Source organism: Actinia tenebrosa, unplaced genomic scaffold (genome assembly GCF_029948245.1).
Source record: "Actinia tenebrosa isolate PJP-AT-01 unplaced genomic scaffold, QUT_ActTen_1.0 PGA_scaffold4__44_contigs__length_22323623, whole genome shotgun sequence".
Classification (NCBI taxonomy): Eukaryota; Metazoa; Cnidaria; class Anthozoa; order Actiniaria; family Actiniidae; genus Actinia; species Actinia tenebrosa.
Window position 1 is genome coordinate 28,131 of NW_028292581.1, and position 25,416 is coordinate 53,546.

A 25,416-nucleotide genomic window follows, 5' to 3' on the forward strand; every position below is an offset into this window, starting at 1 on the left:
TGTAAAATAATCTCTTTAATTTTGTAAACCAAGCTACCAAAAATCACTTCTATAAGATGGGATATCATTTAAGGTATAGACCCCTTGCACGGAGTCCCTAGAGGAATTGTTCTGGGGGACAAAACAATTTTTTTTTTGCATAAGAAAAGATGGCCTATTGTTTTTGCCCCCCTGAACAATTCCTCTAGGAATTACATGCAAGGGGTCCATAAAGCTATTTACTGATCTGTGACAACATTCCTAATTTTCTGTTCTTAGGAAAAGTTGTCCCATTGCAGGCTTTTAATATGAAAATTAATATTTATATAAACATACATGAAATTGGTTACAAGAGACCAAAAGATTGGTGTTTGCATATCAATTTGTCTGCCTCTTCTTGTTTTGTTATTGTTGCTGTTATATGTTGTTGCTGCAGTTGTTACTTATTGTTGCTGTTGTTGCTGCTACTTTTGTGGTTGCTGTTGTGGCTGCTGCTGTGGTTTTTGCTGTCACTGATGTTGCTGTTGTTACTTATTGTTGCTGTTGTTGCTGCTATTTTTGTCGTTGCTGTTGTTGCTTCTGCTGTTGTTACTTATTGTTACTGTTGTTGCTGCTGATTTTGTGGTTGCTGTTGTTGCTGCTGCTGTTATTTTGGTTATCATTGTTGTTGCTGCTGCTGCTGTTATTTTGGCTATCATTGTTGTTGCTGCTGCTGTTGTTGTTTTTGCTGTCATTGTTGCTGCTGCTCCTGCATGGGCTGTTGCTGTTGTTGCTGCTGCTGATCCACTGTTGATGTGGGTTGTGTTGTATTGCTGCTCGTGTTGATACTTTTATTGTTGCTATTTTTAAGTTGGCACAAATGTGGTCTCCTTTCTAAGCCTTGACAATCACTTAAATGTTTTCCAGTATCTTCAGATAAATTTAACAACAAACCCTTGAGTTACCTAGAGCATATCTTAATTTAACTAGACTTGGTTTCAAAGTAAAATTAAGGTGAAGCAAGTTGACAAACGATATGCATGATTCCTCCTTCAATACTCCATTTTACAGTTCCATTGCAAGCTCAGGCTGGAGTTTCCTCGCATGATAAAAAGTATAGTTTTGCTATGCGCAGAAACTGCAGCCTCAACTTGCAACTATTATTCATGGTCACTTGAACAGAACTGTAAAATGGAGTATTCACTTCACTTGCTTTACTACAAAAACTCTTTGTCAAGAACCAGTTTCTGTAGCATCCTAGAATCAACCATAAGTTGAAGATCTTATTGAAATAAAATATTCAGTGAGAGGGGAAGGGAGAAGGAAATTTGGATGATTTCAATTGGTGAAAACAATTCAGGCATTGGATCCATTTAGATTATTAAAAGAGAACTATTTTTTTGCTATGCTGCTATATAATATCATTAATATCTTAACAAAATAAATACTCTCTTTAAGAATCAGCATTTTCATTTTCACTTGACTCTTCGTCTGCTACTTTCTTAGCTGCTTTTTGGTCTAATCTTTGTTTGATGGCTTCAAGTCTTTTCCGTATACTTCCAAAGTCATACACTCCTCTTTTCTCCCCGAAGGGATCCTATGGAGGCAAATAAGTGGGTTTTTTAAAATATCTAGTTCATTTAGAACAGGCTATAGACTGGGGATCCTAGAGAGCCAGTCCTCCTCCTCCTATTGATGGTGGTTTAATTCATGCATATGTGTTATGGGGGAAAATGGAGGGAGGGATGGAATGTTCAGATTCATTGGGGAGAGGAGTGACCTGCCCATAGGAAAATTTGGATATGCCTGAGGAAGAGTAAGATTTTATGTCTAATACACGACTTTCAAAAATGGCCGCCAAACTCGGTTGGGACTAGGGACAATTGAATGGAAGCGAGGTAAGTAAGGCCTCATTAGTAAACAAAGTCTATTCAGTGCGATATTTAGTGTCAAAGTCACTCATCTCAATTCAAGTTCTTTAGCGTCTTTTGAAGTACATGTAATGACTTTTACCTGGCTTCCATTCAATTATTGTCCCTAGTCCTACATGTAACTGAGTTTGGTGGCCATTTTTGAAAGTCGTGTATGTTATTGTAAGTACTAGACTTGGCTATGCTATTGTGGTCACTGTGCCTCTTTAACTCTGTTGCCGTTAATTTGTTACATTTATTGGTACATTTAATTTTGGTGAAGTTAAAAACAAAATATGAAAACGATGGCTAGAAAGCATTGTTTTCCCATTTCCCTCGAATATGAATGAACTTGTTTTGAATGGGAATCAATCAAATAAGGATCTTTAATATTCTTAGGAGATTGACACATGGCCTGAAATGGAAAAACAGTGATTATGCCTATTGGGTGTAGCTATGCCACAATAATTTGAATGATCAAAAAGAACTTACTTGCATATTCTGTCCATTTAAATAAGACTTTTCATTTATTACAGACATATAATAGTCATAAAATTCTGGAAAAGACTTTTCCATAACATCCCTGGAAAAAGTAAAGAATTAAGTAAAGGCGGATCCAGCCAAAATTTTAGGGGGGGGGGGGGGCTAATTGAGTTTAGGGGGCGCTAATTGAGTTTCTTCTGTCAACACAACAGAAAACAATATAAAAAAGCATCTTTTTTTTTCTGCTGAAGGGGGGCTTCAGCCTCCCTTTGCCCCCCCTGGATCCGCCCTTGACATTAGTAAGTAATATTACATTCTCTTCCCTGCATGATAGAGATGGTAGAGAACACAAGTCTAGAGACAGATACCTCAAAAACAATGATGTGCTTTCAATCTACAAACAACCAATGACCAATAATTCAAGATCTTTCACAATCATTCTCCACTTTAGTTATTGAACTAACACTCCAAGGCTTAAATACTGATCAAGACCTCACTCACTACTATGAGCTGAGTTCCACTATGAGTTCCACCTCTTTCTCTTTCACTCCGTCGAAGGGCTAGTGTCCGAAACGTCATCTTTTCACGGTGTAAATTTTATCATTACTGAGTTCCACTAGCTCAGTTAGAGCTTCTGACTAGCAAACAGATGGTCACAGTTTGAATCCCACCTGGAGCTCAGATTTTTTTTCCAGGAAAAATTTGCTTGAAGAAACAGAATTCACATTTATCTTTAACCAATAACCTACCGCCTATTCATAATAATTACTGTGGTTTTAGATATACATGTAGTATCAAATGACTTACTGGCTTACAAAAAAACCTATGAACATTCAAACAATAGCAAGAAAGAGTACTGTATATTGCACATACCTCAATGCTGATGGACATTTCAGCTTGTCTTCCAACATATCTGATACAGCTACTCTTAGGGTTTCATGTTGTATGCACTCATTATATCGCTTACAATCACCAGCCTGCCTTTCCTATTAAACAAAAATGATTAAAAAAACATCTCAGCCATCCATGAATACATTTGCAGGAGGAATTGCATATTGCAGAGGTTTCAGGGCTTAAAATGGTGATTTGCCAGTCACAATGACTGGAAAAAATAGTTTTAGCTCGGCCATACTTCCTTCCTGGCTCAACATTGCAGGTCAAAATGACCAGTAAGACAAAAATTTGAATGGAAAAACTCCAATACTCCATTTTACAGTTCCGTTCGAGTGACCACTAATAATAGTTGCAAGTCGAGGCTGCAGTTTCTGTGCATAACAAAACTATACTTTTTAATATGTGCGGAAACTCCAGCCTCGGGCTTGGAACGGAACTGTAAAACGGCGTATTCTTGCAAGACATTGTCTGATGACTGGCTGTTATTTTAAGCCCTGAAGTTTCCAAATTTTTCCTGATTCCATTTTTACTTTTCACTTTTTTCTAAACTGAGCTCCCATGAAGAGAACTTACCTGTTCAAAGCCAGGTTCATTGTGATAAGGGTTTTCATTCAGTAATGACTGAATTGATATAAGGACACTTGATAATGACTGTGCAGGACTCCATGCTGGACCCGACCAAGTACTATAAAGGAAAAAAAGAATAATTATCATTTAAATTATACATATAATATGAATCCAACAAAAATAGGAATTATTGTTTGGCAAGGAAATGCATAAGATAAGTAATTTGGATTCTTTATGATCCTGATTATGGTAAACATTGATGACACAAATTATTATTTTTAAATAACTTAGATTCACTTTGAATCATGGTTTTCTACGTTTCTCTCTTATTCTCTCAGTGTCCCAAGTGTTTTGATCAGAGTATCAAACACAGAAAATCGTTAGAAACCTGTTACACATTTTTTCATTACAGTGCAACACGCAAAAGTATGACCACATAAGCTGGCGAAGTTGGCTGGTTTTACCAAATAAGGCATGCAAATGCTTGTTTTGCAGCAAAAATCCTTAGAGCATTGAAGTTATACATTGGTTATAATCTTACATGTTGTGCTGTAATACAAACTGTCTACAATAAGAAATGGTTTGCAGTGGTGTTTTATAGTATACTTACCCTATGATACTTAAGCAAACTTTACCATTCCTGTACAAGTTTGGATTAAACCTGACTTGTCCACCCCCTGTTGTCATTAATTTCACTCTGGGAGGTCTAATGGGGTAATCTGGTGGACAGCGAATCAGAAAGTAATAGAAACCACCTTCGTACGGAGTATCAAAGGGACCAGTTATCAAGGCATGAATCTGGTGGAACAATTAAACATTAGCAAGGTTTAATAATATCTACCTATTAGTATAAATTCACAGGTGATTATTGAAAATCTCATGCGCTGATTGGTCGAAAAACTCAGATTATCACACAATAATCACCTCCAGCGATAATCCAAAATCACGAGTTTCGGTTATTATTCCCTGATATTCACTTCCCCTTTGGCAAATATTGTTAAATATTACAACCTAACACTCTGTCAACCTAACACCCTGTTCTTTTGGACTAACACCTTACTCACTGCATGGACCATATAAAAAAGGGCGTGTCCTTTGATATATCTTAGTTCATCAGTTATAGAGGACAATGACGCTTTAAATAGAAAGAGTATATCAAAATTAGTGATCTTCCACAATTTCAGTGTCATAACATTTAATTGTAAAAAAGCTACAGCTGTTTGAAATTAGAAAGGTTTATATCGAAACAACAACCAAGGGCCTACCAACCTTGCTATCATGTTTTTGGTACATTTCAAATGCTTATAACTCTTTAGGGATTAAATATATGAAAACAGAACTTTCTGAAATGATTAATTTAGACATGGTCTTTCTTGAAATGAAAATATATATTTGAAATCACAAATTGTTCATGATGCTCGTTCCCAGTCTTACACTTGTTTTTCATATGGTCTATAGCACATTAATATTGATAATACACAGAACTTGTATCAATTCAAATATCAAGGACCGTGGATAAGCATCCTAAAAAGGGGAGAACTTAATGTGGATAAGACTAAAAACGAGGGATAAGACTTGAAAATTTGGAGGATTTTATCAATTCATTAAGCTGACGGAAGAATATACATACATAACTTTAACTCTATTCACACTACTGTTATATACATGTAGTTTGCTATACTGTAAATTTATAATTGTTATACTGTATATCATGCGCAATAGAAAATCTCAGTATTGATTATTATGCAATAAAAATCAAATAAATTATTATTATTAAGTTACTATTGATACAACATATAATTTTTTCCCCTTGATATTTTGCGTCATGAATGGATCTATTCAAGAACCAACAATAATCTATAAATTAATGGATATTTATTATAGTGTACATGTACCTACCTTGGTCATGTCATCTTTATCAGGTACGATACACATCCCAGGGGGTGGTTCATTATAGATACTCATTATATCTCTGCAATTTAACAAAAATAACAATTACAAATTATTTGAGATATAAAGTGTGCTGATTGGCTAAAGCGCCATTGGACAGAAATGGAAATGGCACTATATAAGAATAAAGTTATTATTATTATTATTATTATTATTATTGGCTGGTTACCATGTTTATATTAGTGAACAGAGCGACACGCTCGCACAAAATCCTTCAAAAATATTTTATAAGAGCAATATAAGACAGCTGCTTATGTCTCTGTACTGTGATATAAACACTATGGAAGTTGTAGAGCACTCGAAAAGCAAGAGAAATACTTGGCTATGCCTCGTGTTCCTAAGCTTGCTTCTCTTGGCTCTACAGCTCCCAGTGTGATTATATCACAGTATAGAGACATGTGTTGCATTTTATATTCCTTAAATATAAAACAGTTTTCTATTTTAGATACTTTAACACACAGGATGCTGCAAGAGAAGTATAGGAAACCACAACCCAAAGTATTTAAAAAAAAAAAAAACTGGGTAATACAGATATTCTATTTTATATTTTAAATATTGTGGGGTCTAACTTTAGCCAAAATAAAATATACTTGAAATATATACATGGATCAAAAATGCATGATAATTTTGTGAGGACAGCTGGGCTTAAGACTTCCTGCTCAAAAAGTTCATAGATAACTAAATAAATAACAATTGTTGATTGGTGTACTTAATGTACTCCTATCTAAAAGATCTATTAAGCTATGGCTGTTGTATAACAATCACCAAAGATTGAATTAGAATTTAGAACTTCATTTTTAAGCAACGAGGCTAGCAAAACCACATAACCTGAAAAAAAAACCCTTGAAGCACAGGAGAGAACCAACAACTCTACTCGCATACAAGATCAATTTAATGTTGAAATTTTCAATATTTCTCGTAGTCGACAAAGCCATCATAAAAACCATATTTGTGTTGGAATGACTCATTGGCTATTGCCTATGGGTTCATCAACCTTTTTTGAAATAGACCTCTTTAGGTTGGGAGTAATGTTTTCCAATTCCCGACTAGGTGTCTTTCCTAACGTATCCTTTCTTTGTTTTTAACAGTAACTGTTGTGCATGATCATGAGAAGGCACATGAATATTGGATACAACTCAAATAAAGAATCTTATTCTCAAGAGAATGACATGTGTATGGTCTGGAATGGGAAAACATTATGCACAAGCTAAAGAAGTCTACGGTTGTATAAGATTTGCCACAGAGAAAACATACACTATTTAAAAACTGTGTGCTTTCTCTAGCGCAAATTTTATACAACAATTTCAGGTTGAAAACATGATTTTGTTTTTATTTTCTTATTTGAAAAAATGTTTTGACTAAGTCTTCAATAAAGTTATTCTTTGATTGCACTTTACGTCATCGAGGCCATGTTGGTGCCATTTAACAAAAGATGTCTCTTTAGCATCCATTGACATTAACAGTACCACATGGCCGCCATGCTTTTGTCTTTTGACTCTCTTGGGAATGCTTGCAATCCATCAATTCGATATATTGTTATTATTATTGACCTTGGAGTATTGACTCCTAACTTAATTAAACTGATCTCAAAATATTGGCGTGTCAAAAAAATTCAAAATAGCTTCGAGCTTTATATGAAAATGGGCTGGAACGAAATTTTGTTAGGAAATGAATGAAATTTCCAATGTTTTTTGCTTGTGTTTGTATTCTCCTTAAAAGACAATAAAGAGGAACCAATTAATATGTGTTTCCTAAGCTTATATTGATAAATAAAAACGCTGGAATATGGTATAAACAACCACGACTTTTTGTAAAAAAATATTAAGCTTAAAATTAAGATTTTTGGTGTTTGAAATCTTTGTAAATTAGAATTAATACAAGCTCGTATCTTGTCATATACGCATTATTGCATCATACACGCGGTTATAATAACAAAACCACCAAAGGATTTTAATCCCAAAAATGTTTTTTGACAAAAACAAAGTTTTTAATCTCATATTCACAGTCTTGTCATTCTGGCTCAAGTACGGATACGTTTAAAATTATTCGGTATTCTGTAGAGGTTATTATTTCTTTGCTTTCTTCATATATCTTATTCTTATCCGGAAGAAGCTCACAAAAAAGAAAAAAGCAGCTTTTTATAAAAAGAGAAATAGAGCTTATAATAAATCAAGCTCACAAGTTCAAAATTCCTGTCCTTGTCCATCAACAATTTTTCTAAGAATGAAAATGTTAAAAAAAAACAGCCAACGTTGATTGGAATTGTCTTACCTTTTAATCCTTAAGATACATTGTGGTGTGACGGTTTCTTTATCCCAGTCTTTAGAGTGCAAAGGGTCCCACAAAGCATTTGATGTCGAGGAAAGAAAATCCGAATCTTCTTCCGCCATTTTGAACTTTTGCCCAAGATGAACATGCGCAATAACGATGAAGCCTCGTTATGGATACAGGAGCATCTGGAGGAAATATAAGAATGAATAAATGACAGATCAAAAATGTTAAAACGTTACGGATAGCTGATGTGATCGCATAAAAATTTAGATCAGAAAATATTCCCTTGATTAAGATGAGTACAAATGTAAAAATATATTGCAGCTGATAAAAAAAATATTTTTCAGTGATATTATTTTTGCTTGTTTAGGATAAAGCAAGCTAAGATTTCTTTCTTCGGCCAATATTTTCTATTTTTGTCGCAGTTTGAGTTGTGTTTACAATGAGATTTCATTAACAACTCGGGAAAGATAAAGTTTTATTGAAGCAGCTCTATCAGTCGACGGATCTTCACCCTGCTTGATTGCTGTTTTAAACAATTGAACTGATTTCTCTTGAACCTTTGATACACGGACTGCAGAAGGGTGGTACTCAAGGTATATACATCATGTGATTGTCATTCCGGGCCAGGGGGACCAGAGTTAGGGGCGAATCCAAGGGTAGAGAGGGGGGTGACTAGCCACCTCCCCTCTCTTTTGTGAAAACATTATCCGGATAAACTTTCACTCATTGAAGCTCTCAATTTATTTTTTGTCAACTTGAGACGCGCGTACTTCCCCCGCGTACTTAACAGCCCCCCCCCCCCTCCCCCCGTTTTAAAAATCTTTGATCCACCCTTGAATTTCTTGGTTCCATGTGCTATTGAACAAATAATGACGTGTTTTTCTTCTGTTTACTCATCTACGACTTTTAATATTTAAAGGTAATAACATACCATCCATACAATCAACATCCCAGTATTTGCTCTAACAAATTCCAAAATGTGCACGGAAAAAGCCGGGATAAGAAACTTCATAAGATGGACCGACAAGGAGATCTATTTAAAAAGCCATTTACCAAGACCTAAATGATAAAAACATAGAAATGCCGAATGCAACAAATTTATCTAAATCATTGATAATTTAGTTAAACGGGTTGCTAATAGCAACCATTATTAATGGCGACCAGGATTGATACAGTGATGACTTTTAAGTTTACCAATAATATCCCACAGTTTGCATTGGAGGTATTTTTTGATATTTTAATTAAATGAATTCGTTTAGATAAAGTGCACAAAGTTTTAACCAAAGTTATGAAACTTTGTATTTACCTCCAAAGCTAAGGAATTGAGGGGGCGATTTACTATGTCGTGACATGTTGACCTACTGAAAACCCTTAGCCAAGAAACAGCCAATCAGAAACGAAAAGAATGTTTCACATGGCTGCTTACTTGAGAGTACCAGAGTACTCGTCTGCAGTCAGTCGTCTTTGTTTCTTCTGCTTTCTTCTTTTTGAAATTGCACATTTTGGATCTTGAAGACATACTTCTTTATCAATACGGCACGCTTGGGGATAAGGGAAAAAATCATGTAGCTAGGGAATGATGTGTGCTATCGGGTTTGAAGTCATAAGGTAAGAGTAGTACTTTGATCAAAGCGGTTAGCAATTTGTTGACAAATTGCGCGCGATTTATAGTAAACTCAGTTATTATGATTTGTTACACTGCGAGAAAAACACCGGGGATCAAATATATTTTATTTTGATTCTCAGCTGAAGAAATAGAACTTTTCATAAATAAATAGATAGTTGAAGGTGTTCACTATGTAAATAATCAGCACTATACTGATTTGGAGTTAAAAGTATTAGGAATACTCAAAAAGTGCCCGAGTGCGCCTTGGTGAAGTTTTGAAATATAACTTATTCATCAACTTTATATTATACATTAGACTTTTAGAGCGAAAACAGTTTTTTCTTTAGATTAATATATTTTTGACTTTCTTACTATCACAAGTACCCGTAAGAAAGGAATGTCAACATAATATACAATAAGAATTAAGACCCTAAATGGCACGTTGCAATCACTATTACCATAAAATTAGGGATCAAAATGTATCCTAAAATTGGCTTAGGGTGTGTGCGTAGTTTCTGGGTGTTCCACGTTTTTAACATTCGCGCTCAACTTGTGAATATTGGCACGATAATTTGCAAGTAAATTTTCAAAACAATCTAACTTTGCTTAAGATAGGAATAAATGTTATTGTTGATTGTTTGGCTGATGTGGGTTTTTGTCATCGCTGTGGTGCATTATGAACACAATGCCTTATAAACTTCAAGAAAATATAAAAATTAAAAATTTACAGCTTTCTAGGGTTTGATCTGCTTTTGCTAACCGGCGCATGACAGCGTACCGGAGCGAAGGTTAATCGTTCGAATCCGTTTTCAGACGCAGCTGCATGTCAACTTTGAACAAAACTTTTCAAAAATGTCACACATTATTATGCTTCGAGAATCAGTATTCCTTACACTCTTTTGGAAAAATTATTTATTTGAAAATTATTTAAGTCAGAGAATATTCTTGAGCTGCGCTTGAGAACTGCGTTCCACTTGAGCAAAAACATTAGTGTACTAGCTGACTTTGGCGCTCTCCCCATACTAAGAAGGCAAGCTCTATAAATATATCCTTAAATGAGAAACGAGGGAATTCATTTAGTAGTCCTGACGAACACAAATCAATACTTCAAAGTGAATTCAAGTTGATTTTTAATTGATTTTAGTTTAGATAATTGTGTATTGTGTGAGAAATTGCGCGCCAAAATCTAGTTAATAATCTACATAATGACAATAGCGTAATTCCCTCCATGAATTATTCGTATATCGGGTTAAAAATTGGTTTTATAAGTCAATTTTAAAAAGCGCATTTTGTGATACTTTAAGCTTACAAGTTAACAAACGGGTTCGATGAGAGTTTGCTGGGAATATTTCCTGGGTATTTTTATGATGATAATTCTTCAACAAACTTAGTTAGAGGCTAAAATAAGAATGCGGATTGAAACGCAATTTCTCCGGCATTCGACTTGAGCTAATAGTCTATGATTTTCAAAAGGTGTATTCTAACGCATTTATTCGCAAGCGGATGAGGAATCTAATAAGTTAAGGTAAAATCTGGGTAAAATCTTTCACTGCGAATGTCCTTCACTGATCACGAAACAATGGTGTAATATTTTTATATTTTTCGCTTAGGCCTATTGTTTGGTGCCCAATGGAGTCGATCGGTAAGATCTTTGCATGTTTTCTTCATCAGAGAAGAATAAGCGATTCTCTTCAGTAATTCTGGTCCAGCGACATGGGGGGAGGGGTAGGGGGCAAACCGTCCCCTCTCTAATACTCTTGCTTCGATAGTTTGTTTCTTATCTCCCTCGATGAGATAACAGAGTTCGAGGGTAAATGGTACTCTAAAACAAACGAAGAGATAAGAAGACTTATCGCTAAAGGAAACGTCCCCCTCCCCTCACTGGACATTTGTAGAAGTTCAATGTTGAATGCGTGGTGTGTTGGACTTCAATGAACAGCGAACACACCCCTGTACATTCGTTGTCAGTTTTAAGTTCACGTACCAATCAATCATTCCTTTTTTCTCATCGACCCTAATTCTATTGTTTTCTTTTGTGTCTATTTGACTATTACACGTTGACTAACATTTTTTATTTCACGGATTAAATGCCTTCACTCTATATATCATGACTGGATCCGAAGCGAGTGACTGTCAACTTGAGATTATTTTATTGTAATCACAATTTTAATAAGTTTTAGCGAAATTTGATGGCATTTGTCAGTTTAGAAGTTAAACGGAAGACTAACAAGTCTTCATCAAGTGCAACTAATCCAGCCCTTGATGTAACTGCGCGCTATACTGCGACATCCAATATTAACGGTAATCTTGTATTGATGGGGTGCAAGCATTCCCAAGAGAATTGAAAGACAAAAGCATGGCGGCCATTTTTCGTGCTGTTAATCGTGCAATCGAAGAATTGATATGCAGTCCAGGTTTTTGGTCCTTACTTGACTCATAACACGTGAAATACGAATTAAATGTCGTTTCTGCACTCGATAGAGCATCACAACACGTCACTGACGCAGATGTCCTCGCTGTCACGCAGCTTTTGCATGACAGACCATATGTAGCTGTACGTATTTCTGCTGGTGTTTATCTATTGTTTTTTCCTCTTTTTTTTCTTATTTTCTCTGTCCGCTGCTTTCTTTCTGCTCTTTTCTTTTACCGCTTCTTCTGTTTTCTAGCTGGCTGTTCTATATTGAATTCTCTGCTCTCTGCTGCTCTCTCTCCTCAGTACGTCTTTCCCTTTTCGATCTTTGCTTCAAACTGCCTTCTAAAGTTAAATTATTCTTCTCACATACAGTCATTGTCAAAAAGGTTGTCCTATGCATAAAAAATATCAGGTGGTGACTTGTCTATTCGTCTAAACGATATGTATTCTGGTTTTAAAATGTATAATAAGTAACAATAGCATGTCGATTTGAGAAGGCACAACCCCAAAAGGAGCGAAAACTACGACTTATGGAATCAGTCTATACACAAAGAATAGTAATTATGAACTGTAATGTTATTAGGGCTGTCCCAAGTTATTGCGTACGTATTTTTCAGCCTTCTCAGGCTACTAGTAATACTAATACTAAGGTATTGCTTTAGCATTCGTTGAAGACACGTTAGACTTATTTTGCAATAAAAGTAGCCAGTTGTATCTGTACAGTACTGAACCTGAAAGTACTCAAGAATTTAGAAAATAGATATAGGTAAATGGTAAAGCATACACTCTTCTTAAGTACAATTAATATTTTAATTTAGAAAATATTAATGCCAGCTGTTTAAATGGAAAAATGTTATATATCACTCGCAATGCATGGTGGGATAACCATGGATCCTCCTCTGGACTCTAGAGCCGATGAAGTCACTAAACCCGTGAGAATAATAAACATTACTGACTTCAACTCTATTGTTTTCTTTTGTGTGGATTTGACTATGGACGACGTTGACTAGTATTTTTTTTCATTTCAAGGATTAAATGTATTCATTCTAAATAAAAACTGTAACACAGTAACACTAGATTTTATTTTATGGATTTATTGTTTGAGCTCAGCTGAACTCTAAGAGTGGTGTTACTTAACCTGTGAAAGCTTATAAGAGGGCGTCTCTGTAACAGCGTGCCACTCGATCTAGGCTCGAAAAATAGATTTCTTTTATATTCCTATCATCGAAAGTACTATCTATCCTCACTACAAGATTGCAGTTAGAATTGTTCTAAATTCTTTTTTCCACCCGCTATGCGAATTTTTGTCCATCGACCCCAAATCAGCGAAAGACGCCGATTTTCGAGGTCGGCCGAGGGCTATTTTCAAAGTCTGTTTTCTCGGTTTTCTCTGCACATAAAAGCTAATTTTTCTATCCAGAACTTTCGTCTAGTGTAACTTCTGCATAAAAACAGTAATAGTTTTTTTTTGGAATGCGCGAATTCTGAAAAATAATCCTAACTGATCGAGACTACTGAAAGCGTGACATGGAAAGCTAAGATTATGAGACCTCGAATATTGCATATTTCTCATTTGTGGCACCTAATCCAGCCCTAAAATATCATTCAACCTTGAGATAAGAAGCTCTTTTATAGATGTGTGCAATAAAATTTGCGGCACTTTGCGTTTCTACGAAATAAGCTAAGTTTCAAATTGTTCTATTTTCAGTTATTTCCTTGCGTGACACGACAGGCCGTTGGGTCTGTGATGGCTACTTCTTTGCTCATTATCCTCAATACCAATACCTAAAATATAATATGATGAATTAAAAACCTTAACTTTACAATATTTGTTCCATTATAAAAGATTTCAATGATCTACGGCTTCATTTAATAGTGTTTCAATAAGCTGTTTTGAAATTTCACCGCACAGTAATTGTTTTAATTTGCATATCTCGAGGTCGGGAGGTCAATCGCTATTTGTTTTTTTAATCATAGCAAATTTAGTAAAGAAATCCTCGCTTAGTAATATCTCGAAACACCCTAAAAAGATCCAAAACTGAGAACTGTTCTTGTTTGTAGAGCTGAATATTTCTAGTTTTTTTTAAGTTGTAGTAAGTATATCATTGATATCTTTGTCACTAGTCATTTAACATTCTCAACGTTTATTTCCTTTATAAATTATCCATCATTTTCTATTGTGAAAAGGTATTTCGTCCTTCCGATATTTTCGAACTCCATATACTATCATTTTTTCGAAAAATACTTTGCAGTCTTGACTGTTCTTCGGCTGAGATGACGATTTTTGCAACAGGTGCAATCAAACGTATGAAGTCATTCATAACTACAGAACAAGTGATTGTGAAAATTATGATCATACAGGGGCGGCGGTTCGGAAGTGGGGGTTGCGGGTACTGGCTCCTCCAATAATTTTGAAGACATAGAGCTACTCTGTAGATATATGCTTCAAATAAACCATTATTATTATTATCATTATTCAATCAATGAATCAATGTATTGCTCATTTCTCTTAGAGAAACATTCAGCTCTCACTCTACTCGATTAAGTTCAACTACTTTGAAGCCAAGCTATTATGGTTGCGTCTAAAGCATTCTTTCAAAATCTGTGATGGTTGATATTCCTGAAATCTTTGGTAGGTTGTTCTTATTGATGTTTTTATTGGACGGCCTTTTCTTTTGTTGTTGTTTTGTTGTGATTATTATTATTATTATTATTATTATTATCATTATTATTATCATAAATATCATTAATGTTATTTTTATTATAATTTAATAAATCATTATTATCATTGTCATTGTCATTGTCATTGTCATCGTCATCATCATTATCATTATCATTATCATCATCATCATCATCATCTTCATTACAAAAGCAAATTCTTTGGTTATCTACATGAATTCGGAACTAACATTATTTTCAAGGCGATTTTAAAACAGTCAATCAGTACAGGCTGTTTTGACGTGCTCCTCCAAGTCCTCCAATGGATAATGTTCAGCTTCCGCCGCCCCTGTCGCGTACTCACTGAACTAAGATTAAATGCTTACAATGATCTTATGAATTTATATATAGCGCCTTTTCTATATGAATATAATCAAAGGCGCTTTACATTGAGTTGTTAATGACAGATTGCTTTTTGTGCAATTTACAAGCATGAGAGATGGTTAGTATGAAGTGTAGGCACTGAGGGTGGTCACTGCCAGGGTTTCTTTACGTCCTCAGTGGTTCTTTTACGTCCCTCCGATGTTGGTTAGTAATGATGATTGTGAAGGGACGAGACCGCCATTTAAAGTGGTCATCCGAGCCACTTGAAAGCCATTTGCAGATGTAATTACAGAGGCAGCACTTTCTTCTCAGTTATTTTAAGACCCTGAGTGTTGGTCCGGCTGGGACTCGAGGCACGACCTCCCTCACGAAAGTCCCGATGCTCAACCAACTAGCTGAGCCAACCGGTTTGCGGTATAGCTAGCTAGCACTACTGATTCTACTGCGGAGAACACTTGCATTCCTTAATGACCTCGCCAACCAAACGCACGAGCTCTGCCTTAAGGCCTTTAAATCTAAACTGTACTTCAAAGTGATTAAGTATTTTTTTCAGCATTGCAACATTGAAGGCTGAGATCTTGTTTCTTTGATATAGTAGGCGCAAAGATCGTACGTGACATAATGGGGTGTTGCAGGCCAATATGCTATGCTCATGATCAATTTCTTGTAACAGCAAGGGGGGGGGGGGAGTGTAATTGAGTTTCTTCCGTCAACACAACGGAAAACATTATAAAAAAGCATCGTTTTTTTCTGCTGAAGGGGGGGCTTCAGCCCCCCTTTGCCCCCTCCCGTCCTGGATCCGCCCTTGAACAGATTCATACGTTCTGACTCTGGTATTACATCCTGAATGTCTTCCTCTTCTACCAAAGATCGTACATTTTCCTGAGGACTGGTCACGGTAATATCTCGTACTGTGGATTTTTTTCGCGAAGTGGAAGGACGTGAAAAGAATCCTGCAATCTGGGTCTTCGATAGCCATTCTTCTCTTTCAAAGCGCCTTTCATCGTTCTCATTTCTCGCGCACCGCATTTCCGCGGCAACTTGTTCAGGGTCTGCTTTTCTACCAGTCCTCTCACCCAGGTTAAACTTTGCTGTCAAATACGACCGCACATTTTCTGTAAAACGAGCAGCTCGATCCGGTTCTTGGTTTTAGAGCCCAGCTCATGCTAAGTGTTGAAGGTGTCTCTTGAACAAGTGATATATAAGAAGCTTCGTCTGGTTGTCGGCGGAGCCCATCGTATATAGTTTCATTTCTCTCTGACTGAATTTCGCTCTTAGATATATATTTTTATTTGTAATAATGGTTATTTGTATTATATTTAAAAGATGTATATTTAAAAAAAATTATTATGCATTGTTATTTTGTTTTCTTTTCTTTTTTTTTTTTTTTTTGCAACAGTCTTCAATTTAGACGTCCTAGTCTAACTCACTGGTATTTAGTGTAAAGACATAGATTCAGTATTCCAAGTACTACTAATATAAGTATAGAGTTGATCAATAACACAGTGAATAACGCTACTAACGCTTTTTTTTTTTTTTTTTTTTACATCCTTTACTTACAATGATATGAATGATATGTTACCTTCAACTAAAAAAACTAGAAATATTCAGCTCTACAAACAAGAACAGTTCTCAGTTTTGGATCTCTTTAGTATGTTTCGAGATAAAGCGAGAATTTCTTTACTACAATTAAAAAAACAAATAGCGATTGACCTCCCGACCTCGAGATATGCAAATTAAAACAATTACTGTGCGGTGAAATTTCAAAACAGCTTATTGAAACACTATTAAATGAAGCCGTAGATCATTGAAATCTTTTATAATGGAACAAATATTGTAAAGTTAAGGTTTTTAATTCATCATATTATATTTTAGGTATTGGTATTGAGGATAATGAGCAAAGAAGTAGCCATCACAGACCCAACGGCCTGTCGTGTCACGCAAGGAAATAACTGAAAATAGAACAATTTGAAACTTAGCTTATTTCGTAGAAACGCAAAGTGCCGCAAATTTTATTGCACACATCTATAAAAGAGCTTCTTATCTCAAGGTTGAATGATATTTTAGGGCTGGATTAGGTGCCACAAATGAGAAATATGCAATATTCGAGGTCTCATAATCTTAGCTTTCCATGTCACGCTTTCAGTAGTCTCGATCAGTTAGGATTATTTTTCAGAATTCGCGCATTCCAAAAAAAACTATTACTGTTTTTATGCAGAAGTTACACTAGACGAAAGTTCTGGATAGAAAAATTAGCTTTTATGTGCAGAGAAAACCGAGAAAACAGACTTTGAAAATAGCCCTCGGCCGACCTCGAAAATCGGCGTCTTTCATTGATTTGGGGTCGATGGACAAAAATTCGCATGGCGGGTGGAAAAAAGAATTTAGAACAATTCTAACTGCAATTTTGTAGTGAGGATAGATAGTACTTTCGATGATAGGAATATAAAAGAAATCTATTTTTCGAGCCCAGTTCGAGTGGCACGCTGTTACAGAGACGCCCTCATAAAAGGTTTTCTCTTTATACATGCAAATATTTATCAGTTATGCATGAAGTGATAAACAGCTTTAACAAATTAGAGAAAGTGAACATGGCTTCAATATACTGGGGAGAAAAGTTAGTGAACTTTGTACTAACTCAAAACAGAATGTCTAAACGGTTTTTTAAAAGCGAAAAAATCAATAAATATGATTGAATATGAGTTAAGAAGTGATGAAATCTATTCACCAAATCGAATTTGAATTCCCACGGTCTACTGCCCATTTATACTGCAAAAACATCCCCAGTAATCCTACCTTTAGATGCTAGATCACCTGTGACGAAATTCTTCGTTATGATAACGCATAAAGGAATGCTGAGTTCCTACAAAGTAACTACATAGATCAGCTGTTCTCAGTTACCTCTCTGTCTATGGATCAAAGCTTCAGGTAACGTTATAAAGTAGAATTACGCAAAAAAACGACGGCTTATATTTCACTAACTAACAGACTTTCACTTCGCTTAACTCGTATTGATATTCAAGTGATAGTAACTTGTTGATGAACAGCATGCTGTTTATGGTGGTTGTATTTACAGACATTTCGTACTAAAAAAGCTAAACAGCGTTACTAACTCTCAATTAGCTTTTTCCATGTAAAGCTTTGGTGCTAAATTTTCTTGAGAAAGCTATCGCTACTAAGGTATTTTTGAAGTACTTTCTAGAACAATTCATTTGTCACTGTCTCACTCTTATTCTGCTTATATTAGCTCACTAAAGGTTAAAAAATCCAATGGATATTTATAAGGGGTTAATATTTCCTGAAGAATCTAAATTCTTGAAAAAGTTAACAAACATTTGTGTTAGAGGAACTTCCTAATTAATTCACATTTACCGATAATTGCAAAAGTAACCCAACCGAAAAGAATAAATCTTATTGAATTAGGCTAAGGTCACATTTGAACTGGAAAGACCCTAATAATAAAACTAACTTTCCTTCTTATTCTGATGAAAATACTTAGTGAAAACTCAGTAAAGACCCCTTTAAAATATGCTTTGTTTTATGGTTCGAATGTTAACTATGGTTCGAACAACGAAATCTTTCTTAACATCTTTTCGCTCGAATAATTTCGAACCTTATCTCTTGATATTTCAGTGTAAAACGAAGCACCAAAACCACGAAAGGTTGTTAAAATTCATCTATCTTCTCAAAGGGTTTCAAACTCTTTAACTAGGGATATCTAAGATCAGTTTCTTAATTTCTTTTTCTAATTCTGTCGAGGCACGCTCTCGTTAAGATACTTTAGCGATGTTTTATATTGTTCGAAGGTTCGCATGTTTTAAAAATTCATTTGAAATTGCTCCTTCATATATATTATTGAGCGTTGTATTCACTAAGTAATTACCCAACGCATTTTTTATAAATCTAAAAATGTGAATATCGTTTGTTATTGTATTTGGATACGTTAAGAGGAAAGTATTTGTTTTTTGAGGAGGTGTTCCATTGTCTACCCTTGCATTTGATTACCGCCAATGGGAAACGGGATTTCCTTAGAGTAAACGAATAGCTCACCGTCCATCTTTTATAAAATTCGTTCAATAAATTGAAAGCAGACTGATTGAATACTAAAGGATGTGAGGTGCCGTATTTTCAAAGGATTATTCAAATTTTTTACCTTACGGATTCCATTTAAGTTGTTTGTGTTTGATCGGCCAGTGAACCGCGCGATGAATGGGAATGGCGGTGAAATTCTGATTCGATGGTTTGAAAAGCATCTAAATTAATGACTCCATATCACTTAAAACTTTTCAAGACGCCGGGACGATTCAAAAATGATCAGTTTCGGCATCACATCTTTTTAAATTTCATTTTGAAATAATAAAAAAACAACTAACTAACGACTTCACCGGATAACAGATTTGTAACAGAATCGGTACAAACTACAAAGAATTCTGACAATTGTTGAATTTTAAGAGCAGAAGAAAACACTTGTCAAAAATAATCGATGCCTTACTTTCGCATGTTGGGCTGATTTCTAATCTAGGATTAGTTACATAATCCAAAATGCCTTACAAATCAGAACTTTTTTTCATAGTTTAAAGGTTTTTCATAGTTTGGGCACTTCAAGACATCATCGGCAACCGCGCTCATTGTTCCAAATTGACAAAAGTTCGCAGTACGCAAAGCTTGCGTTAGGAAATCTAATTTGGCTGCTGTTATCTTATAGCCAATTAGATTCTTGATGTATCTATGAGACTGATAGAAAACATTAGCTTCCGAAATAGGGGCTCTTACTTAATGCTGAATTTATTTGGGAATTGAATAAAACACAACGCTAATGAATAAACTGCAAGTACGGGAGAGGTGCGCACTTCGGGGATGGATTTCCTTTTTTGATGGATTTCCTTTTTTGATGGAGGTAAACAACGCATTATACTCTAGTATATATGTTTATTTTACTCGTCCTAAAATCCTAAGATTGTTACATTGTTAAGTAAGACCAGCATTTAAATCTAACTAGTTTGTGTAGCTTGAGATAACGAATTCACGTTCTAATTCAGCTTTGGGGAATCATTTAAGGTTCGCCTCTTAAGCATAAAACTTGGCCGGACAAAGACAAAACCATCGACAAAGAAACAATGCAGCTGAAAAGAACTTTACATTAATGTTTTTCTTCTATGTTATTTTTTGTTTCCAAAGTTCATAGAGGAACAGGTGGCCGTGAGTGAAGATCCAAACCCTGCGAACGTAAAAGAGCTGATGTCTTGATAAGTCAAAGCGTCAACTAATTTAGAAACTTCATTACGATCTACGCCCTACTTAACATATCGATGATATCACACAAAATGTTTAGCAATTATAATATCCAGGGATAAATGAAGATTTGTTTTTAAAGAATAGAAGGTAAGTGTCAATATTTTTAGCAATGAAAGTAATAAAGTAAGCTAATATTTGTGCGGAAATCGAATCACATTAAGAGTAAATCGAACGAGAGGGAAATATCTAGTAAGAAAATCTACTCAGTCGCAAGAAAATTGGAATTGAACGTACGATATATTTATATTATAAGCTTCGTGTTTAGTTGATCACTGCACATGCAAATAAATCAAGAATTCTTACCAGGTATGCCATCCATTACTTATCTGCGTTCTTTGTTTTCAAATATTTTTTCTATGACAGCAGAATTAAAAATTCATTCTTCAAAACAGAATATATTACTATCAATACCAACAGAATATTATCGATATATCTAATTAAAAAAAACACAGACTTTATCATCTAAAGGGTGTTTTTATTCCGAGGCGCGCGTTAAAGTTTTACCATCTTGGTTTAAAATAAAGGTTTTTTGTGAGATAAATAATTGATGTGAACAGTGGGCATTCCGTGAGAATTTTCAGTTTTTTTACGACTATGTTATTTATTCCATTCAACGTTCAAAACCATGTCTAGCTCGTAATGAACTTTTCTTTCTCTAATCTGGACTATAAAATAGGAATGAGAGTAGCTTTTCCACTCTTAAATCAAAATGACAGTTCATGACCGGGTTTTAGATTCCCTGTTCTTTCGTTTTCAATTCAGGAAAAACTCGCCTCACCAATACATGAATTAGCTTATTCAATTTTTAATGAAAGAAATCGATTGTCGAATATTTTTTTCTGTTTATAACTCTGATCACTTGCACTGTTGAATATTACATTTTGCGTAAGGTTTTCCGACTGTTAATTCGATATTTTGTAATATTAATATAGATTAATACGAAATGTTTTGAATTTGATCAATGTTTTTCTCTCGAGCATCGGGTGCTGTGATGTTTCAGTTCTCTATGAAAACTATCGCATTTTTTTTACTATTTTTCTTTCGTAAATGCTTATAATGAGTTGACGACTTTCCGCAACCAACATGATTTCGTTCCTACCTTTAAGATAAAGATAAGATGAAGTACAATTTTGAAGCATCTCCGACCTAGCTTTACAGGTGGTTGACAATTTACAATAAAGGTGACACATTTAACACATAGTTGCTGCACGCTTCGTGACGAAGATAACGCGACACGACCGTATATAGAGCAGTTTTCACATGACTATGAAAAGCTCAATGCTGTAAGCGTGCCGTGCAGTGACCTTGATGCTTTTAAAAAAATTATTTTAATTGGCTGATTTTTCCCCCTCGCGCGATGTGATTGGCCTGACAGACCCTAACAGTGCCGTGACCTAAGCGTGACCGTGTCCTCGCAGTGCTTATGCCGTGTTACGGGTATTCGATTGGATGGAGAGTAAATTATCGCGCAATGTGATTGGTCTGGCGTATCCCTTGCCGTGCCACGACCGTGATCGTGCCTTGAGTTTTTCTCACTCATACGAAAACTGTTCTATAGGGCGCGTTGCATCACGGATCGGAGCTGCAACGATGTGCGCAGTTATCCAGCAAATTCGATTCATATTCATTTATTCCACTCAATCAGCATGCAATCCGTGTTGGTGATCATACCAACGAGAAATTTTTTTAAGTGTCAAGGTTTTTTTTTGTGGAGAAATTCTTTGTTTACTGTACGGCAACATGGCCGCTATGACGTCACGTGAAAATGTTAATTAACAATTATTTGCCGAAGGCGAATTGAATATCGGGGAATAATAACCGAAACGAAGTTAAGGTCATTATTCCCGATATTCACTGAGCCTGAGGTGAATAATTGTTTGAGTATAAATACACAGGTGATTCTTTCAAAAAAAGAAAAAAAAGAAGATAAAAGACATATTTAAAATTGGGAACAGCAACAAAGCGGCCGGCCGCCATTTTGGATTATCGCTGGAGGTGATCATCGTGTGATAATCTGAGTTTCTCGACCATCAGCGCGCGAGATTTTCAATAATCACCTGTGTATTTATACTAATAAATATTAAACTTTATTTATTATTAAACAATATTTTACTTTTACAATATTTTTTTATATTGCATTTTATTGAACAAAGCTTAGTGGCCACTTGAGCTATGTTTTCTAAAAAAAACTTGCATTACTAACCGGCCAGTTGATTTGAATGCCATATCCAGTCTATCACACGTAAATTTCCTGCTTTTAATATATTCACACAGACGATGAAGTGTTTTCGTGTCGTGTCGAGTCAGCCTAAGATTAATTTCACTTTACGAAAGGTATCTTGACGAGAAATTCAACACACACTGCGAGAATCGTTATCTTTATCTACAATCGCTATTCAATCCTCCTTTGAGTAAAGAATGTTGGGTGGAAGGCAAAGAAAGGTGCTTTCATGTTGAGTGCAGATTTATATATGCTTTATAGAAGTATCAATAAAAACTAAAGCAAATTGAAGAAATGCCGTTTTTCCAATTCGAAAACATTGAGGGTAATCTGAGTTCTGATTGGCTAACGAGAGTCCAAGAAAGTAATTTGAAGTTCCCAATGGAAACCGCAGCAGATGAGATATTTCACCGACAATCGACTGCAGCCTATCGTGTCGAGATTCGGGTGAATCGCTATCCAATCAATGAACAGGATCACAAGTTTGCGTTTTATCAAACATTACGTCCATCCTACGACTTAAAATTCTCATCAACCCTAGCAGTCTTCCTTTTCAAGCGAATGTCTGGATAATTTTTCGATAAAAATGAAATATATTTCAATGTGAAAAAGGAATGAGGTATTTTTTTGTGAACGTTACCGTAACATTTTGTTAATGTCTGGCCTTCCTTCCAGTGGGTTAATTGGCAACGAGAAGCTAAAGTAAGTACTAACATTAGATTTACATTCCCATAGGTACATGATTAGTATTTATTACCACAAGAATTCATTTCATATCCATCTTTTTCTTGTTGTCTTCATTTTAAAGAGCTACAAAATAATGTAATTTTAAAATAATAAAAGAAGTAGAGGTGATTGACGAGATGATTCCAAGACATTCTTTTTACTCTTGACCTATCATTCCTTCAGTCTTTCCTATCTTTCATTTTCTATTACTGTTTTTTTTTTTAAATAGTTTTTATTATTGATTGAAGTAGCGAATATCGAGACGTCTTTTAGCTACCAATACTCGAGATCCAGACTTAGTACTAATCTTTTTTGACTTCAGAAAGAGTATCACTTCCCCTGATTTCTTGACTGTGTGGGCATCTTCGATTTTCGGACACCTCTTCTTCCCTGCTTGCTCCTACTACATTGAAATACCTCAACTTCGCTTCGATACATCAGCCAAAATGATGACCATTTCATTCTATTCAATTATGTATTCAACTCTTCACAAACAACTTTATTTTATCATTGCCATAACATACGAGTATCAGTGAATTAGAAATTATTCAGTTCAAGAAGAAAATCTCTGTTTGATATCTTTATTTCCTTCTAATAAAAAATACCGCCGTCGCTTTCTTTGATATTTTACTTCGTATTTGCTCAACCGACCGTAGAAACCTTTATTTGTTTAGTATTTTACTTCATTCTATTTAGTAATCTGAAGAAGAGTTTCTGGCTACAACCGTCTTGTTTATTTATTGATGAATTTTGTCCTTTTTCACTCCGTATGATAATTAGAAACTCATCTTTTTTGAGTCAAAAATTACTGACTTCCATCCATCATTTTTCCATATGAGAAATCTTATCTTGTGTTGAGAGAAGTGCAAAATGTTTATATATATATTATGAGTATTAATTATAATTAAAGACGTGGTGGCCCGCTGAGAATCTATAGGAAACAGAAATAAAATGTTCTCTTGGTGAGAACTTCGTAGAAATAAATAAGGGTGATAAGAACAGGTTTAGAATGGGATTTTCTGACACCTAACAAGTAATAATAGCCATTCTCCTCTAATTCCTGATGAGAAAGGCGCTCAATTTGCAATTGTATAAGGAATGAGGGGGGAAATGCCTGTACAATCAGATTCTGTTTTTCTTCAAGTCATGGTTTCCATTTGTATGCAAGCCCTTCTAGCATAGGCCTTTCCACATCAGGTACTGTCTACTTTTTACTTGAGTTAGCGGGAATATCATTCTGCTCTTGTCTAGAAAAGAAGATGTTTCTTTATAATTTTATTAACTCGATAACCTGTGCTAAAATATTTAAGCGAACAGTTGTTTAAGATAAAGTTCCTGAACAAGTAAAAAAATGCTTTCGTATAAATAAAAAACTGTAAATCACGGACCAACATTTTAACATTGACAACAGCAGCGATGCCGACGACGGCTAAACGCGACAACCGACGGCAATAACCGGAACTCGTGCTTGAGAGAGCATTTGTAATAAAGTATTTATCAGTATGTCTGTGATAACCGGCATTTTGATTAAAGGCGACATTTTCATTATTAGCGCATGGGGGGGGGGGGGGGGGGGGGGGGGGGGGGGGGTAGGCAAAATCACATGGAAAGCTTTACGAACATAACCCAAACTCCCCTCCATGGTAGAGGCAACAATTGCATAACCCCCCCCTCCCCCCTTCATCACTCTGCAATAGTTCTCAACCCCCTTCACTTTTTCAATATAACGTAACCCCCCTACAATTTTGCCGAACTTCCCCCCCCCCCCCCCCCCCCCCCTATGCGATTATAAATAAAAGCCCACTTAGTACGAACAGCGCTATTACAAGCACTTGTATTTGTCCTAGTAATGTATCTGCTCTCACGATGGCTTAGCTTAATGCATGGACTTTCTTCTGCCCCCCACAGTGTTCATGAACGGGGTTCGACTTTATCTAGTTTATCAAGACAAAACCTCTTGTCAAAGCCAACCAACATGGCGGCCATGACGTCACATTCCTATGCCAATAATGTCATTTCGAAAGCAGTTTTTCATTTGAAATTCGAAAACTTTAATATTTAAATAAATATTCTATAC

At 35.5% G+C, this 25,416-nt stretch overlaps 2 protein-coding genes across 7 annotated transcripts in view; one reads left to right on the forward strand and one right to left on the reverse strand.

Moving 5' to 3' along the window:
• LOC116303559 (ubiquitin-conjugating enzyme E2 Z) lies at positions 1 to 18,036 on the reverse strand. The gene is made up of 8 exons (XM_031713121.2): positions 17,894 to 18,036; positions 8,034 to 8,218; positions 5,712 to 5,784; positions 4,423 to 4,610; positions 3,819 to 3,930; positions 3,225 to 3,337; positions 2,361 to 2,451; positions 1 to 1,555 (listed from the first exon to the last, which is right to left on the reverse strand). Exons 2-8 carry the CDS (start codon positions 8,150 to 8,152, stop codon positions 1,412 to 1,414), a joined length of 840 nt encoding a protein of 279 aa, XP_031568981.2. The 5' UTR covers positions 8,153 to 8,218; positions 17,894 to 18,036; the 3' UTR covers positions 1 to 1,411.
• Positions 9,468 to 25,416, forward strand: part of LOC116303558 (synaptotagmin-2) — a 22,085-nt gene continuing 6,136 nt past the window's right edge. Inside the window, exons 1-2 of one of the 6 annotated variants that reach the window (XM_089036534.1) lie at positions 9,468 to 9,644; positions 14,569 to 14,687. In XM_089036534.1, the coding sequence (XP_088892660.1) occupies positions 14,663 to 14,687 (25 nt within the window). In that variant the 5' untranslated portion in view covers positions 9,468 to 9,644; positions 14,569 to 14,662. Of the gene's footprint in view, positions 9,645 to 14,538; positions 14,688 to 17,916; positions 18,026 to 20,275; positions 20,480 to 23,191; positions 23,316 to 25,416 lie in introns of those variants that run through there. The other 5 variants (XM_031713116.2, XM_089036535.1, XM_031713117.2 and 2 more) reach the window with 5 other exon arrangements.

Excerpts from the sequence above, each read along its gene's own strand:
- LOC116303559 (XM_031713121.2), bottom strand. The coding sequence starts at position 8,152 with ATGGCGGAAGAAGATTCGGATTTTCTTTCCTCGACATCAAATGCTTTG. Across the intron at positions 3,338-3,818 it reads ATGAACCTGGCTTTGAACAG|GAAAGGCAGGCTGGTGATTG; the intron begins GTAAGTTCTCTT and ends TTTGTTTAATAG. Across the intron at positions 2,452-3,224 it reads AAATGTCCATCAGCATTGAG|GGATGTTATGGAAAAGTCTT; the intron begins GTATGTGCAATA and ends TACTTTTTCCAG.